The sequence below is a fragment of the Piliocolobus tephrosceles genome, chromosome 6 (assembly GCF_002776525.5).
Source record: "Piliocolobus tephrosceles isolate RC106 chromosome 6, ASM277652v3, whole genome shotgun sequence".
NCBI classification, from domain to species: domain Eukaryota; kingdom Metazoa; phylum Chordata; class Mammalia; order Primates; family Cercopithecidae; genus Piliocolobus; species Piliocolobus tephrosceles.
The window spans coordinates 90,699,231-90,718,142 of record NC_045439.1 but is presented as its reverse complement, the minus strand read 5'-3'; the positions used below and the strand labels follow the sequence as shown (position 1 = coordinate 90,718,142).

Here is an 18,912-nt window from a genome sequence, read left to right as displayed (position 1 = left end):
TAGGCAACACTGTACCGGGTTCTACTCAGCTTATCTGCAACTCTTGTCTGGTTCATACAAACTGAGACTGTAGAGGCAGGAGGAGGCATGGGAAGTTTGGAAGGGCTCATCTTGGGGTTTGCTCTGCAACATCTGAAAGGCTTGGCTGAATCTCTTCCTGCTTTACAAGGACCTCACATGCCCATCCAGTGTGTCCCACACATGGTGACTGATAAGATCAGGTCAGATGAAAAAAGGGGCACTCCTTGCTGCTGCCTGGTCATCCTCTCTGTCTTGGAAATACTTTAGGCATCTTCTCACTTGGAAACAGAGTAACCCACTCTCTAGGCTAAGATGCTCAGACTAAGAATTCTGGAAACCCACAGTTTTCTTTTCTTTCTGCCAGGAAAGACCTCTGCAGGACACGCCTACCTTGCATATTTTCCTTATCAACAGAGTTTTGGTCACGATACCTACTCACAAAGCAGGAATGATTAAAACTAAAACATCACCACAACCTGTAAAGCCAGGGGGGGAAGTACCTACAAGCTTAAATACCACACAAAACCAAAAGGGATGTACCAAAAGGGGCATGATGAGAAACAAAAGGTCAATTCTGCAGAAGCTTTCCTGGACGAATATCTTTATTTTTAGAGGTTCACTGTCTAACTCTACAAAATATAAGGCATAAGTTTGGACTGGTGCAATTGAGTGCTACAATCTCACCAAAGAACAGCCAATGGGGTCACTTACAGCCATTTCTAAAAAGGCTAAAGAGAGGCCAGGAAGCCCATTGATAAGGGATTTTGAGTCCAAGCTCTTAGGAGGCTCCAAGCACTGGAGCTGAATCCTCAGTAACAGATATGAGAACTCCTTGGAAGGTCTTTAGGGTCTTTTGAGAAAGGGTGCAGAATGAGTCTGAAGGGAGCAAAAATACACAGATAATACACAGTGACAAGAACCAAAGTTTGAGGAGCGCATACTTGTTTGTCCCCAAGTTGTAAATGTAACATAAAAAGACAGTTAGGACTGTTTCCTCTCTTTGTTTTAAAGAAACATTATGCATACATTCACACACGTAAGGCACTTGATAAGCGGGTGTATAATTTTGACTCTACAGATGGCAGCTCTGGGATGTTACAGTGCCCTTTGTGAAACAATATTTAAGATGCCTCCACGTATTGGTGGCAGCTGACCCCAGCTGCAGGTACGAGAAGGTATCCTGGAACTCCCTAGAAAATGTTCATCTAAGGGGCCATTAAAGTAGGAAGATGCCCCTGAACCACTCAGAGTGATGAAAAGGCTTTTGGCCTCTGCTTGAGTGTAAGGTTGCAGGACGTGCTGGGTGGGACTGGCATCTGCCTCCCAGGCACACCAAGACCATCCACACAGGCACACGAACCAGGAAGGACTGGTGCTGACCTCACTGTAGGAGGGTGCGGCACCACTACCTGCTGCCCAGGAGGATCATCTTTGGAGAAACACTTTCTGGAGTGTAATCAGCATTTTTTCCAAAGACACAGGGTTTATCACTACCTGCTGTTAGGATCAGTGACTTGATAACTGGAATTCCAAGAGTGAGGTCAAGCCAAGTGCTCCCAGCGGAGGCTGCTTTCTCAGCTGAGCCCAGGAAGAAAGGCTGGCTCTGTGACTTCACTCCTTTTCACCTCCTTGGCAGAAAGGCCTTCTCTGAAACTCGTGCCATCCATCTTTGCCACCTTCTAGGCTCTTCATCATCATCACTGCCCACCCACACAGTCAGCCCCTGCCCCCAGACCATCCCCCACGACAGCCTCTGCAGGGGGTGACGCACACCCACCCATCTGTCTCCCCACGCTTCTGCCCCCAGGACTGACCTCTGCCTCCTCTACTAGACCTCAGCCAGCCTCTCCCATGGTGGTGGCTTCTCACTATTTGACCACAACTTCCTACTTTTCCAGCCCTCTCAAACTCCCACAAAATTAGAACTATTCTTGGACTGCATTGCTACTTCCCGTCCCTGGTGTCCTTCATTCTCTTCTCACTCTTCCAGACTCCCAGCTGCCCTTCACTCCCTCTGCCATTGGATCCACAGCTTGGCTTCTTCAACCACCCTCTCATCGATACCTTAACCACCTCGACTCCTGTCCTTCCATGGCACCTGCCCTAATTCTCAACCCTGAGTCTGAGAAAAGCCTGCATCGCCTATATCCACTATGCTGGGTATTGCTGGAGGGAAACTGCACTTATACACAATGATGCCACCTCACATTGGTGGTCCACAATCTCAAATGGGGTCTAAAGTTTTTACATCTCTGTCTTCGGTTAGCCTCCTTCCTGTGAATTCAACCCAGGGCCACCCCAAACTTCGCTCTCCCACATAATAGCAAACCTCTTCCTACCTGTGGCACACAGCTCCATTTCCTACCTAATCAAGAAAATGGAAGCCATGAGAATTAACACCTCCACTTCTGATACACCCACAGCCTCGCACTTGGCCTCACCTGCAGCTCCTTCCTTCTGCCTTGGAGCATGAGTACTCCCTTCTGTGGACTTGGGTCTCTCTCCTCGTCCTCTGAACCCATCTCTCCCCAGCCTCACTCCTGAGCCTTCCAAATCTCTGGCTATCCCATTCTTTCCCCTCCTCACATGGATGCACTCACTGTCTTCCCATCCTTAAAAAGTACCCCTCCTGGAACCCCTTCCTTTTTGATCTACATCCAAACTGCTCAAAGAGTTGTTCTCACATATCTTCATGTCTTCATCTCCCAATCAGTCCTCAGCCCACTGTAATCTGGCTTCTGTCCCCCAGGTCCCTGTGACTTTGTGTGGGGGAAAGGAAACTTCGAATGTAGGCAGAGCCACATTCTGCATATCACAGCTCCCAGAACGGCATGAATCCCATGTGTGAGAAAGAGCTGAGGCCTTGGGATGTGGTGAAGTGGGCCTGAGACCACTTCTGGCACTGGCAGGTGGGATCCTGGAATGCATGTGCACGTATGGGCGTACGCATGTGTGTGCTTGTGTGTGCACCTGAGGTCACATAGCAGTGGCAGCTTCACATCTACTACTTTGTTGCATCTAAGGCCTGCTGTGACGCACCTGGCTATGCTAAAGTAGGAACCACACCAAATTCCTGTAATTGTGCTCCTTTGTGACTGTGACCATACTTCCCAAATCAAAAATTGAGACATGAGGTCTCATGATAGGCAGGACTTTTAAACTTGGAAGCCCCCTTGCGAAAAGCTGGAAAAGCTGATTGCGCACATACATCAAGAGACAGAAACCATGGCACAACACCCTGCTTAGATTCTGAGTCAGCAAACTACAGTGGGTGCTGGCTCACAAGGCAGCCTCTATCTCTTCCAGGGCCTCACATGAAGGGGCTTCTGTTGTGTGATTGTAAGAAGAGAAAAAGTCAACAGGAGAGGCACTGGGGTGTTCCATGCCAATTGGAAGCAGATTCTCCACTCCTTCCCTGGACAGCAGCCACAGTCACAGCAAAGTGGAGGGATGAGGGTGGACTCAGTCATCTCTCCTAGTGCTGAGCAGCTCAGATGTATCCACGGGCCCATTCACTGAGGGCCCAGCAGCTAAGCCTATGTGACATAATAAAGTGGCCTCTGTGGTCCTACAAACTCATTCCTATTAGTAACAGCACATGCTGGAAACACATCCTATCTTCCTTATTTTTCACAAGGGAAGTGATATGGTTCATAGACGCCTGGGTCTGAACCTTGACTGTATAAAAACGAACTCACAGACAGGCTCACGAGATAGTTAACCAGAGTGTAGTTTCTGTTTCTTATTGATTGGGCCTAATACAAGAGCTTTTTGTACCCCTGCACTATTATTTCATCACAGACACCGATCTTTCCAATGTCAAACAAACGTCACTCCTCATCTCTCTTCCTCTTTATGTTTTGAGGCCCCAGGAATCATCATTTCCTGAGGTTAGCATGCTATGGAATGTTATCTCAAGGGGAATTTTGATATGGAGGAATCAAAGTCATTGTTTCCTCATAGAGGGAGGCTGTGTACAGTGAGAGCAAACTGGGGCAGGGAGATTTGTGCCCTTCTTTCCATTTCAGCAAGAAAGCACACCCTGCTATTAAAATGTATCCCAAGAAATGGGTGGATGTCCAAGCTGCCATTCTGTCTGCACCAAGGGAAAACAATATATGCTTTCGTTATTGAAACTCACGTCCTGTTTTGATTAGAAACTCCAAGGTCATTAGTGACCAAAATGTTCTCCATCTCCTCTCTACTGTTTCAAGCAAAGCAGAAGCTGAAAGAAGGAAGGAAAAGATTTTGGGGAGGAAAGCGTATGGCATGATGAGAGTTTACTATGGACTTGGAGACTCTGGGAATCTGTGGGAAGTAACGAGATGCATGTCCCTCTTGAACTGGTGGAAAAGTGTGCTGAACTCACAATCGCAAGGCAGTTTGTAAAAGGAATCATCATCAAAAATGGCCACCATGAGGGGAGAAAACTAGGGCAACTCAGGGGGCCCAGGACTCAATACGCACGTGATTCATCCAAAACAACTGAGGCCATCAGCCCAAACTACGGACCATGGACACAGAAGAAAAGTAACCATCACCCATGGCAAGTTTTCAAGTCCATCAATGACCAAGAATTAGGAAGGCTTGGAGGCTTGGCTAGTGGGGAGGAATGTCAAGGCAGGCCCGTCCTTAGGCAAGTGGGTACAGATGTGAATTTTGCTAAGAATGATGGAATGATTTGTGCCCTCCTGTCAACATTGCCAAACTTCCTACCATATCTTAAACAAAATGGGGGGAAAAAAAAAAGAGTCATGGGATTGGGCCTGCCTTATCCTTCATGTATGTAATGTATATAACCCCATGGACAACCATGATCCAGCAAACTTTCCATGAAGTGGTCTGCACTCAGGATGGCCCCGCAGAGCCCAGATAAAGATGCTGTCACATAGCCAGAGGGCAACACAGTTCTTAAGAACTGAAAACCCAGTTTTCTATCCTGCATCCAGAATACAGCTGCCCTGGTTTCTCATATCTCTTCTTATTTTCCATGGTAGCAATAAAAGACTTATCTTGACAGTTTTTTCTAAACTTGAACTCTAGGGCTATTCAGCAAGAACGAATTCCTCTGTTTGCTTTATAAGCAATGAAAATAATTTTAATAGATTCCTTTTTAAAAAATAGGACTTTTTTTTTTGAGATGGAGTCTCACACTGTTGCTCAGGCTGGAGTGCAGTGGCGCAATCTTGGCTCACTGCAAGCTCCGCCTCCTGGGTTCAAGCCATTCTCCTGCCTCAGCCTCCCGAATAGCTGGGACTACAGGGGCCCGCCACCACGCCCGGCTAATTTTTTGTATTTTTTAGTAGAGACAGGGTCTCACCATGTTAGCCAGGATGGTCTCCATCTCCTGACCACGTGATCCACCTGCCTCAGCCTCCCAAAGTGCTGGGATTACAGGCGTGAGCCACCATGCCTGGTCTAAAAGTCATAGGACTTTTTAAAAGGCTTTTAAAAATACTTTTTAAAAAGCCTTGTTGTCTTTTAAAAGGAATCCTTAAAATTGACATTCATTGCTTATAAAGCAAACAGAGTTAATAACTGGTTACTTACCTTTCGATCATCTATAGCTAGCAGCCACTGGGCCAAATACTGCCACGGAGTGAGGGACTAGGAAGATGGTCAAACTGTAGGCAATGGCTTTTTCAATGACAAAAGACGTTACATTCTTGTATCTTTCACTAAGGTGATTGCTGGCTATTGGCTTCTTTAAGTCTAAGGAAAATAAAATAAACTTACCTTGAAAATTTACTGGGGCCTTCACCATCTTCATCATCGAAGTCCATTCTGAAAAGTCAAGATCACAAGTGAGCACTGATTATCTGGAGAACATTTTAACTGGTAACAGGAGCTGCTGGAACAAAAGGAGCTTTATTCACTAGGACTGCTATCCATCGGTCCCAACTTTTGGCAGTGCTACAAGCGATATCTCTACACAGTCATCAAACATGCTCAAGACAAGAAGAGGCAAAATGAAAGGTCTTCAGTCTAAGCACCACTAATTCTATGGCTGGGAATATTCAAGTATCAACTTGTCCCTCCAGAACTCTATACGCCATTCCCTTCTCAGAACTCTTAGCAGCCAATGGATTGCTCTGGCTATGATGGAAAGGTATATCTTCCTTGTCTCTCACCATCTTTGGGAATACCTGCTCTGCTCGGCATCATCTATTCCACATTAAGACGGTTTTCTTACTTTGTCTTATGGTATATTAACAGCCTAAAAAGGCTCATGGGATTTTGAAAACAGAAGTTGTCAGGGTGAAGGGATCACAAGTGAAAGAGAACATACTACTAGTTGTACTGCTTAAAAATGTGGCTGGTCTTGATGAGTCAAAGTGAAAAGGACATTTAAGACCTTGCTCTATTAAATTCAGGACCAAAAACATGGCTGCTGAGGGGAAAATGGCTGTTTGGGGCCCAAGCTACTCAAATCAGTTGTGCCTATGGAAACTCACCAAGTAATTATTCAGACTCACCTTTTACTGGGCCTCTCAGTGTAAACATAAGTCAAAAAGACTCGATAGATATTTGTTGAACTAATATCTTAAACTCTTCTCAAAAAATCATGTCTCTCTAATGGTAATTCACATGATTCTTGAACATGTTAGGGCAGAGGGGGTACTTAATTGGTGTCAAGTGTACCCAGGGTCCTTGGGGAAACAAAATGAAAAATGATACAGATGTCTGAGCTCTCCTAGACATCCAGGGTGAGTGCAGCTCCTTGAAGAGAATGTCTCAGAGCCCCTGCATTCCACCTCTTGTTCTTTGTAGCCGGTGGACTGGATGAGGCATCGTTCCCATGGAATTCAAGCAAAAGGAAGGCCAGTCTGCTTGGCAGCCTGGACTGAGATATTCCTTGCCTAAACAGTTCAGTATCAGAATGGACTGTGTATTAAATGACCACTGCTACAGATTCTAGAGCTGCTGGCCTCCCAGTAAGGGTGACCCATACCCTCAGGCTCTAAGGGCAGGGCTTCAGTGGCTAATGAGTGACTTGGAGAAGGCGCAGGACCCCCAGGTTACCAGGAAATGGCCAGATTACACAGGGCAAGCCATCCTTGCACGGGCACACCCAAGAAGCTCCCAGCAGGACAAATCCTCATCTCTAGGGGATTTGGGGCAACTTGAGGGACCTAGGGACTGGAATTAGGTAAGGCAGAGAAGTATTTTCTTCTTAAAATCAGTATCTTTTGTTTTTGTCTTGTTTTATGTACAGCATAGCCGAAGTCCTAATCTTGGCCTTATTTTGTTTGGAATGACTGATAAGATCCCTTGCTAACTTGGAATCTCTGGTTCTCAGACATAAGGGTTATACTAAGTACAAGAACAAAAGGAGTTACATGATCGGAAAAGATGACAGTAATGATAACAGAAATACCTATGCACAAAAAGAACAGGAGATGGGGTAGAAAAGTGATAAGAAAAAAAAAAAGTACAGTTAAAGGGCCTTACAGACACCACTAAGAGAGACAAACACAATTCTGCAAGGTAGTTTGGGAAGCCAGGCACCAGGCAGCAGCTGTAGAGTTGCCGATGTTGTGGACAAGTGGGAGCTGAATGCAAGACTTTCTAAATGGATCAAAGCTATCAATATTCTGCATAATTACTTAGTCATCACCCCACCTTTCCTGGAAAATTACATCGGAAAGGTAACCACCAAAAATGCTGTAACCAAATTCTGCAGAACCCGGTGTTTTGCAGAGTCGCAGAACTACGCTGCCACCTAGTGTTCACTATGGGGAAGAGCGATTTTGCCGTCCACGTGAAGATTATTTAACACCCCGTGCGTGCTGTCAAAAACATTTCAGCGTTAAGAAAAAGAAATAGCAGTTTCAACATTCCAAAGAACTCATGCAAGCATTTAATGAAACCACAGGTGGGTATGAGACATACAGTTATCTTTAAAATTCCTTTTAGATCAAGGTGGTATGAGTGTGATTGTCAGTACTCCTGCAAAATCCAATTTACAAGCCAGCCCTCTGTCCTCAGCCTGCATGATCTTTGGGGTGTTTAGGGTGACCAACCATCCTGCTTTTCTCAGTATAGGAGTGAAGATACCTGGGATCTAGGACTTCAATGCTAAAACTGGAAAAGTCCTGGACACAGCACAATGGTTGGTCACCTTCGTTTTCGCAAAGAGTTCTGTTCTTTACCCAGCCCTTTGTGGGACCAGACAGATAAGGAAGTGAGCCCCGTGGTAAACAATCCCATGTTGGCCAGGTCAGCTGTGGCTCAATCAAGCAGAGGGTATGAGAAAGAGATGGCCTTGCTCCAGACCCAGAGTCTTCTGAAGTCCTCTGGGAACTTGGGAACCAGCATTTGTCTGGGAAAATTAGGGGCCAAGATCCTGTGCCTCCCACCTGTGCATGGGTACAGCCATCAGCTCTGGTAATTCAGGGGCGAACCAGGAGATGAATCAGGACACAAATGTTTAAATACTCAGGATGACTCAGTCCACCCAAAAACAATCTCACTGGCTCATCAGCAACATGGAAAACAAGGCAACCCTGGAGGACACGAAGGATCTTTTAGAGCCACACCTGCCAAGATGCTGTTGCTTTGGACCCCTATCACCATCTCAGATTCCCTACTTTACAGAGGACTACCATAAGCTATGCCTAGTTATTTGCTATAAGTCTAAGTAAATCTTGTTTTATATCTTTTATGTGTCTCTATTATACAGCAGCATCTGGATAATAAAGGAGAGAAATCAAAATACGACTTTTAAGTCCTATTGTACTCACCTTAATTCAGCACAGTGAATGGATGATAGAAGAGTCTTCAAAAAGGGGGCTGAAAATGCATTTTACTGTACTTTTCTGTCAATGAGCCTGAATGCCTGCCTCGATGAAAAGCCATGATAGGCATTTCCAAACTTGCAGTTAGTTAGGAGTGAGTGATATGAAGCTCCCTAACAGTGACTGTAATCATAATAATGCTTCATCAAATACAAGCCACTAAACAGAAGTCACTTATGCTCTAGTGAGATAAACGGGTTGGTCCCACAGTGACAGTAAAGGAGAGATCCCAGGCCAACCCAAAGCTTCTGTAAGAAGTGAAGTGTCAAGGGCTGCTGGAAAATGCTCCTCCTTTGGAGCCTGGACTGGCCAGCCCAGACTGCAGCAATGCTAGCACATAAAAGCTCACCAAAAGAAACAGCTGCTTACGGAAATATACCTATAATTTGACCACATTCCAGCAGCTCCCAGGGTTACCTTAGAAGGAGATGCTCGTCTCTCGGCTATAAGTAACTTGAAAATAGTTTTTCCTCAGTGATGCTATTTTAGAAGCCCAGGATAGGACTCCAAGTGGAAAGGGACTGACACATCCCTGCCCTCAGCCTCCACCCTCCATCCCCATCAAAGGCTAGCTTTGGGATGGGCACAAACCCTAACTGGTCACCTCTGCTTCCCCCTAACTGAATTTGTCCCCAAGGAAGCCCCCCACCCTTCACCACGCTGTCACTGACATCAAGGAGGTTACCACAAACGTGCATTCCAGGTGACTTGCTTCAGCTCATTTCTCCCACGCATGTGGCATCACTTTTGAAAGAATGTGGGACTTCAGAACCTTCACCTTGAATCTCAATTGCTGGGAGGGCAGGCAGCTTGCTAAGACACTTACTGATGAAGGCTGTCAGGGAAGTGGGAAGGAAGTTAAACCATGAAGATCCACAGTGCTGGGCCAGGTGGGAGGCCTGGAGGATCCCAACTGCGAGACGTTGGTTTTACTTGGCTTTGAAACACTAGGATGGGAAGCGGGGTTATGCCTGAAAATTTGGGATACTTCCCTCCACCAGAATAATCAGGTCAGAGTGGGAAGACCTAGGCAAGGAATGGGGGTGTGGGAAGGTCCTTGCCAATGCCACTGCCCCCTTCCACCACCCCCATTCCCCTTCTCTCTTCTTTCCCCTCTCTCTCTGAGTCTCTCCACCATGTCCCACATTCTCAGAAGGAAGAAGGAGGTGGAAGAACACCATGCCATCAGTAGGCAGGGCAGTGGGCAATGCGTGCCGTGGCACAGGAGCAGGGCCCTGCCATGGGGTTACCTGCATTTCAGTGAGAGTGAGTGGCTTCCATCAGGGTCTCCTTTGTACTTAGCTAAGTGTTTAGGCTGTGGTCGAAGGAGCTATTATCATGAGCTTCTAGAACAGCGGTGACCTCAATCACAGAATTTCAGCAAAACATGTAAAAACATCAGATGCAAGAATTACTATGGAAACAGCCCTGTAAAAACGGAAAAGCCCTAAGTAAAAAAAAAAAAAAAAATTTGCTTAGACACAGGATACATCCGTAAGCCACTGAGGCTTGGCAAGTGGAATCATAGTTTGTTTGCCCCTCCCTCCATCAGGGAAAAGGAAGTAGCGGTGAGGATGGTGGAGGAGAAGCACCCTAGAGAGGTCAAGTTGGTTGATTTGCCTTCCACAGGTCATGCCCTCGCCCCTGGGTGATTTGTCAGCAATTGCTGCTCATCCTCCTTCCTCTCTCTTTGCTTTTCTTGATGTTTCATTCCCTAGGCTTTAAGTGGAATGCTAGGCTCTGTGTCCGCCTGCTCAGGATCCACATCTGCCTCCAGTGCCATGCTGTGTGTGTGACCCGGGAAGGAAAGCACTGTGGGGCAGGACTTCTTCAGAAATGGTACTGAAGCTAGATGCAGTGGCTCATGCATGTCACCCCAACACTTTGAGAGGCCTAGGTGTGAGGCCTGCTTGAGGCCAGGAGTTCAAGACTACCCTGGGCAACAGAGCGAGACCCTGTCTCTAAAAATAAAATAAAAAGAAATGGGACTGGGTCCCCAGTCAAATCATCAGCTCAGGGAGCAACCACAAATCAGGGTGTGGACACCAGGCTGGGGCCAGAAACATGGAGACCAAGGAGGGAAGTAGCCTTGGCTCACTGCAGCCCAGGCCCTGCGGGAGGGGAAGAGGAAACTCCTGGCAGAGGCTCAGAGGTGACTTCCGAGCACAGAGACAGTTCCTGGTCCTGTGAGTACTAGTCTGGGCCTGAGCATCTCTGCCTGGACTTGGTCCTGACTCAGCCCACCTGCCTCATCACAGAGTCCTGTGCTGGCCTCTTCTGGAAAAGGACTTGGGCAAGCAATGGGGCTCTGTCCTCAGGGAATGCGAGTTAGAGTGCACATAGACATTTAAAATAATTTTAAAAGGCCTGGAATTGGAAAAAGTCAATTAAGTTGATATGGTGACACCTCTTGTCTTCTTTTAGCAACTGCTGAGCTTAGCACCTAGTTAGCAAGAATGGCTGGTTGAAATTGGACGGCTGGGTTTGCAGGAAGCCCCAGAGGTGAGCCACATCATTTATTACAGAGTTGCTCTGCAGAGCTTTGCCCCAGGCACCAACACTGCTCTTCATAGCTCTGCTGGTCTCGCTGTAAAGATGGTGGCAGCTGCAGATAGAGAACTGGCTGCATCAGCACCCAGTGAGTGCAGTGAGCGTGCTGAATACAGGGAAAGCTGGCATCACCACTGAGCTCAGTTGCTGGGTTTTTTAACCCCCTGCCTCATCATAAAAACCTCAGACCCTCCTTTAGAGACTACACAACACACATAACAGTCTTTTTTCCAACCTAAAATTACAAGGCTGAATATGCTTTTGCATTCTAGCAACACTCCATCCCAGATCCTGATATTTCCTATTGCCTCCACCTTTGCTCCCTTTAAGAATCATATTGGACCACCTAAAAATGGGCCTACCCTATCGGCATTGGGCTGTGAGAAGTGGGTTCTGCTGTAACTGGACAGTTGCATTCCGAAGGAGCCGTGTGTTATCAGAAATTGCTTTAAAAGTACAAACTGGTTCAACTTCATGAGAAACCTTGTTTATCAAATAGTGCATTGAAAATAAAATGGATTCAACAGGAGAAAGGGGCTAGGTGATATATTGAGTCTGAAAATGTCCATCATGTTTTTCCTGCAGGATTTTGGTTGGTTGGATGGTTGGTGGGTAGTTGGTTGGTTGATTGGTTGGTTGGTTGGTTGGTTGGTTGGTTGGTTGGTTGGTTTTTTAGGTCTATGTACAGCCACAAACATTACGGATCATTAATAGGTGCAATTTTGGTTCCATCTGCTCAAGAGTGATGATATTTCTGGCCCTATCAGAACAAGTACACTTAGAACAATAGTACTTAGTATTATTACCACCTTCACTAGCAGAGCAGCAGACAATGCCAATGGTCTGGTCTTCAGGCACTGAGATTTAGCCAATTCTTTTGAAAGGAATTCCTGCATACCATCTATGAAGGAGGAAAGAATGGACAGCACCAGGGTGGAACCTTTGCAGCCCACAAGGGCTGGAGCTCGGTGCAGCAGTGCTGCCAAATCTGGCTTGGAGGCTCAGGCAGGATAATGGGCGAGCCCTCTCCCTTCAGATGGCCTGAGCCAGGCCCAGCAGGATCACAAAGCACATTCTCACCACAAGGACAAGCAAACAGAAGTCCCCAGCTGGGTGCCGAGGCCCAAAACACTTAGAAGCAAATCATGTGCATATTTAGGAATCTTGCAAAAGCTAAACAGGATGCAAACTGCTGAGCTTCTATTCTACAGGACGGGGAGAAACAATATTTTCCTAACAGGTCAAGAGCGTTGCTCGACATTTATTAAGCCAATTCCTGGAAACGTTGAGGTCACTTACCCAGAACGCCGCTTTCCTCCACGGGCAGGCATGGCCCCCGCCATCCTCACCTGTCCGGTAGCCGCCATGGGGGCAACGGGCAATGTCACAGATCCAGGTATGTCTGAAGCCATTTCTGGAATTCAGCAAAGACAAGAGGTTTTGTCAATGCCAGAAAAGCCCAGTAACAGGCAAGTAAAGTTGTCATGCGGTACCAGAAGCACCACCTGCGTGGAGAGCCCAGGGACCTGCATCCGGCAGGCCACTCTGCCATCATCAGCTATGCAACTGGGGCAAGTCTTTCCTCTTTCTCTGGAAAAGAGTATCTCTGGCAGTACTCTCATATTTACTGATCGGAACTGTGGTTAAACAGAATTAAAACAGCTTCGCAGCTTTCATAAGGGACTCCTGTCTCCTGACCACCTGGAGGCAGGTAAGATGCACAGGAATCTTTTGAAAGGAATTCCTGCATTCCATCTACGAAGGAGGAAAGAATGGACAGCACCAGGGTGGAACCTTTGCAGCCCACAAGGGCTGGAGCTCGGTGCAGCAGTGCTGCCAAATCTGGCTTGGAGGCTCAGGCAGGATAGCGGATGAGCCCTCTCCCTTCAGATGGCCTGAGCCAGGCCCAGCAGGATCACACTAACACTAAGTTCTAAGCAGCACATAGCCAAAGCCTGAGGGAAAGAACCAAATCCTGGTAACCCAGATGGGGCACACTCCCCGAGAGGCAACACCCTGCTGCAGTGCCCGCCGCTGCCCCCTCTGTTGCCCTGGGTTCGTGTTCAAGCAGAAAGGCTGGTTGCCATGCCTACTCTGGACTCAGAAGCCCTGAGTATCTGAGCCCTGCTTGGCCCCTCTGTTCTTGATGAGGACGGTGAGCTCTAGGGTATTAAAAGCATCACTTCAGGCTACAGCAGGCCAGGCTGACGCTCCTGGATCTCCAGAGCTGGACCTTTCCAGGAATAAATATTAATTTAAAGAATAAGAAGGTCTGGCACTAAATGAGAGTACCTTTCCTGCACATTGTGGCCAAGACATTATTTCCTATAAGCCAGACACTTTTGGAAGCTCATTAAGGTCATGTTAAGCATCCCTGATTTCAAAGAAACCACACTAAGAAGTCTCTCTTTCCTACCTAACGGAGAGCTCCTAAGCTCAGGCACCCTTTCTCAGACCATCCCATGGCTCGACAAATATTTCAAATGGCCTCTGTGATTCTGTTTACTGTGGTTGGGAAGGACTTCCACAGTGTTAGCTTTTCTTAGCTCAACTTTTACCCAGGGGAAGAAGGGAAGCAGCAATGTACAAAAATATATTTAAGAAAGATGGGTCAGGATACATAAGGAATCTGAACCCTTCTTAGTGGAGAGAGATGCCTAGTGATGTTGACAGTACATGGCTGGTGTAGGCTTCTGCTCTGTTTCCTTTCAGCAGAACTCAGGGAGTCCTGTGGCAGCTGACCCACAGTTATGCCCCCAAAACACTGTATGTTTAATAAACACATTTGAAGCTCAACTTGAACTATCCCACTCAAAACTCTTGAAGAAGAATTTTATAATACACAATACAATTTCACAATAAACAAAATCTTAATTTAGTCACTCTGCTGTGTCCAAAAACTTTGGGAATGACTACACTTTTGTTTTGTTTTTTAAACCAAGGTACACATCGAAAAGTCCTCAAGGGAAAAAAAAAAAAAAAACTCCTCTTAAAGTAATTCTCTCCCCTTTAGACAACTGAGTTTGTGACAGCTAGACAGTATTAAAAGCAATAACCCAACAACCTTATCATCTGCCTGCTTTGATAAAATATTTATAGTTTTCTGAAATGGAGGCTAAAACACATTGAGTCCATTATGTCCCCAAATGGAAGGGCAGAATCACTGTTAGAACAAAGACAGATGACAATGAAAGTCACTACTGTCTAAAATAAGTTCCACAGAACAGCAGCCCCTTAAGATTCTCCAAGAAACAGAGTTCTGTGGCCAAATAAGTTAAGAAAAAAGCTGGGCCGGGCACGGTGGCTCAAGCCTATAATCCCACCATCCTGGCTAACATGGTGAAACCCCGTCTCTACTAAGAAATACAAAAAACTAGCCGGGCGAGGTGGCGGGCACCTGTAGTCCCAGCTACTCGGGAGGCTGAGGCAGGAGAGTGGCGTAAACCCGGGAGGTGGAGCTTGCAGTGAGCTGAGATCCGGCCACTGCACTCCAGCCTGGGCAACAGAGCAAGACTCCGTCTCAAAAAAAAAAAGGAAAAGAAAAAAGCTATGTACTTACCCCCTTTCTTGGAGATTCCAAAGTCCACTAAAAACATATTGAGAAGTCCTACCTATATAAAGAAGTTAGCTTAGCTTTGGTTATCCCAGTATATCATAAATACCTCTAATTGTGGAAACTTTAAAAACGTATCACCTGCTCAGCTAATGTTTTAAGTAGCACAAGTTTTGGTATTTTAAAGCCATTACCTTGTTCCTGCCTTCCAGTTGAGGAAATTTCAGGCTGGAAGAGATCTTAGCCATTGTTGGTAATCCTAGAAAGGTTGTCATCCCTTCTCTGTTCCAATCACCTGAATTTAATTTGGGTAAAACAAAAATGCCAATAGTTCCGGCAATACAAATTGAAAAAAGTAAAGCTCCTCAAAACCTTGGCTGGTGGGGTAAAGGATAAGGAATACTGAAAACCCAGTCATTTCTTTCCTCCAACAGATGAAGGGAGCAAGGCCAAGAGAAATTAGATGACCTGCGTGGGTGCCCACAAGTGACCTTTCTTTTTCTTGTCTTATTTCATGTGTAGTTTCTTTTATTCATGTCCTATTTCATTGGCCAGAACTTTCAGAGCAATATTGAGTAAAAATGACCTATCGTGAGGTAAAAGAAAGTCACTACTTTGCAGTCAAATATATCTGGTTTCAAATCACAACTCAGACACTTCCCAGCTATGAGTGACGGGGCTACTCTAGGTCAAAGTGTCAGCTGTGAAATGTTCATAATATGTACCTTGAAGGGGCATTTTAAAAATTAAGGACAAGGTATGTGATGAGCCTAACGAAGTGATTGGGAAACAAAACACTCAAGCAACAATAGTTAAAACGATCATGATCATGCTGATGGTAAGCAATCTTGCTTGAGCCTTGCATTTAACTGGAATGAGCTGCTGGTTTAAGACATTCTTTCTGTTGTCAAGGAATCTGCTCCTATGCCTACTTTAAAAAGTTTATTTAAGGAATGGATGCCTCATTTTATCAAATGCTATTTTTGGTAACTAAGTGTTCTGGATACTAAATAAGCCAAACAAAATGCAATCAATGAGACTAAAATTGACTTTAAAGATAAAATATTTTCTCTAATGTTGATTTTTAGGAGCCACCCTTAATAAATTCAAACAAAAGTGAGAAAACAAGTCTCTCTCCTCTGCAATCTATGTCCATATCTATAATGTGATCAGCTGTCAGCCTTCCCTGGAAAAGTAACTACCCGCTTCCCAAATCTGGCATCTTTTCTCTGTGACTCAAGTTCAAGCAAGCAAAGCTGGTGGAATGTCCACCCAAAGAAGGTGGCTTAGGAAAGTCCCTGACCAGGTTGGAGGTGACAGTCCCAAAGATAAGGCCTGGTATCAATAGATCAAAGAAAGCTAAACCTTCAGATGAAGAGCAGCCCTGTAAGTCAGTTGTTGATTTGCTCCAGGGTTTCTGAACTTCACTCACAGAGAATTGACCACTGCACTGTATAGGGAGGAAATCACACTTCGGATACCTCCAGGGTGACTGCAGCCACCGCCATACTCTGCAGCTGTGGGTGTACGTGAGTAGCGCCTTTCCAGAGGAGAGCTCAGCAGTCTGTGTCAACAGACATTAGAATATCCACGCACATGTATACCCCTGACACACAGCAAACACACTCCCCGCTGTCCTGGACCTAACACAAACATAGCTTCTCCCTCGCTGTGATGGGAGATGAGAGGGAGGGTGTGTGTGTGTGTGTGTGTGTGTGTGTGTTATTTGCACAGAAAAAAGACTATAAGGCAGATAGAAATACACTAATATGCAAAACTTGGCTATTTGTGTTGTGAGAATTATAGGTGGGTTTTATTTTCTCCTAAAAGCTCTTCTTGTTTTTTTGAATATTCTAGTTTTTTTCCCAATGCATGTGTTAATTTAATGTTAATTTAATGATATGTCAATTGAGTGATCACAAATAGAATAATACTTTTTTTTTGAGACGGAGTCTCGCTCTGTGGCCCAGGCTGGAGTGCAATGGCCGGATCTCAGCTCACTGCAAGTATCAAGCTCCCAGCTTGAGCTCCCGGGTTTACGCCATTCTCCTGCCTCAGCCTCCCAAGTAGCTGGGACTACAGGCGCCGGCCACCTCGCCCGGCTAGTTTTTTGTATTTTTTAGTAGAGACGGGGTTTCACCGTGTTAGCCAGGATGGTCTTGATCTCCTGACCTCGTGATCCGCCCGTCTCGGCCTCCCAAAGCGCTGGGATTACAGGCTTGAGCAGAATAATACTTTTTAAAGGGTTTCATGTGGAAGACACAGGAGAAAGTACACATAACTGGTGAGAACTAGAAGCAATGAATGAATGAGACAGAGACAGAGGAAGGGGAAGCCCTTTTTAAATAGTAAGTGTCCAATAATGGGACGGATTGGTTTAAAGAACAATGATAAAATTTTACCTAAACTAAGATTTATGTTGGGTACCAACTGTGTTCCTGGCACTCTGCCATCTTCTTTGCACAAGTTTTACATCCACCCTATGAGGTAAATGGAAATTCATCCCATTTTACAGATTAGGAAACTTGGCAGAGACCGGTCAGCCCTGATCCCTGTAACACGGCTAGTGAAGGGCAGAGCAGGCTCTTATGTGTTTGCCCACCCACTGTGGGGTCCCTGTCCCTTGTGGTGCCCAGGCGGAGGCCAGGTGGCTGGGCAGATCCTTCCCTGGGGCAGCAAGAGATGTGCTAAGACCACAATTCTCCATCACAGGCCCAGATGAAAGTTGTATGGCATGTAGGACATGTTCATGCTTTGGGGTCGCTCCATCTAGCCATGGGGTCTGTGGGCACGCTATTGAAACTCACTAAGCTTCAGACTCTTCCTCTGTAAGATCAGGAAAATACTTACGTCACATGATTATTGTGAGTATTAAGGAAAGCCAATTATTTATGATGTCTAGCAGAAGAAATGTTCCTTCTCCTCTGTTACTTTCCCCTAGAAGATAATGTCTTTCCAAGCAGACATTATAAGTGTATGTATGTGTGATTTTTATATAACCCTTGAGCAAATTACTTAGCCTCTCTGTACCTTGGTTTTCTATCTGCAAAATGGGCAGAGCAATGCACCTCCTGGAGTTATGAGGATTAAAGAAGCTAGTAGTTGTAAAGCACTTAGAATGATGCCTGGCACAGTGTAAGCACATGTAAGTGTTCAATAAAAATACACACAGATGCTAACACCACTTAGAATCATTTCGCTATGGTAAGGACTTGAGTCACTTCTATAATGTGGCTTTTCTGGTTCTAATTCACAGGATTGCAAGAGAGGTCAGAGGGGCAGCGGGGGCAAGAAGGCCCTCTGAACACCTCAGCACTCCACTCATAACACATTCCCGTGTGAAGCTGTGGCCAGAGACAGAAGGAGGAGCTGCAAAACCCCAGCAGCCTGAGATGAGGTGCTCCACCTGTGCCGACCTCCAGCGGTCCCTCTACCCAGAGTCCTGTCTCTACACCAGCTGGCAGGCCCACCCGGATCTCAGGAGGGAATGCAGACCCTACTCGGGCCTCCCTGTGCGGAGCTGAGTCCTGAGCTGGAGCCTGCACCCAGTCCATGCTGCACCAGCCTCCTCCATCCTGTCTCCCACCCACACACGTCACACACCACTCACACACACATCACATCAACACACATGCATACCGCTCACACACACCACACACCTCCACACACATCACTCACATCAACACACATGCACAACACACACACCACACACACCCCCACCACTCTCAACACATATACACACCTGCACACACCCCACACACCACTCACATCAACACACATACACACTTGCACACACCCCACACACATCTCTCGTCAACACACATACACAACACTCGCACACACCACACACATCACTCACATTAACACACATACACAACACTCCAACCCCACACCTGACACATACCACTCACATCCACACATACACACCTGCACACATCACACACACACCACTCACATCAACACACATACATAACACTCACACCCCACACA

General features: G+C 46.1%; 1 protein-coding gene across 3 annotated transcripts in view; it reads right to left on the bottom strand.

The window, feature by feature from the left end:
• The window catches only part of ARNT2 (aryl hydrocarbon receptor nuclear translocator 2), a 161,019-nt gene that overhangs the window by 137,305 nt on the left and 4,802 nt on the right, over positions 1-18,912 (bottom strand). For 2 of the 3 annotated variants that reach the window (XM_023193405.1, XM_023193407.1), the window contains exons 2-3: positions 12,669-12,783; positions 5,758-5,805 (exon numbers count right to left, since the gene is read on the bottom strand). In XM_023193405.1, the coding sequence (XP_023049173.1) occupies positions 5,758-5,805; positions 12,669-12,781 (161 nt within the window). In that variant the 5' untranslated portion in view covers positions 12,782-12,783. Of the gene's footprint in view, positions 1-5,757; positions 5,806-12,668; positions 12,784-18,912 lie in introns of those variants that run through there. The other variant, XM_023193406.1, reaches the window with a different exon arrangement.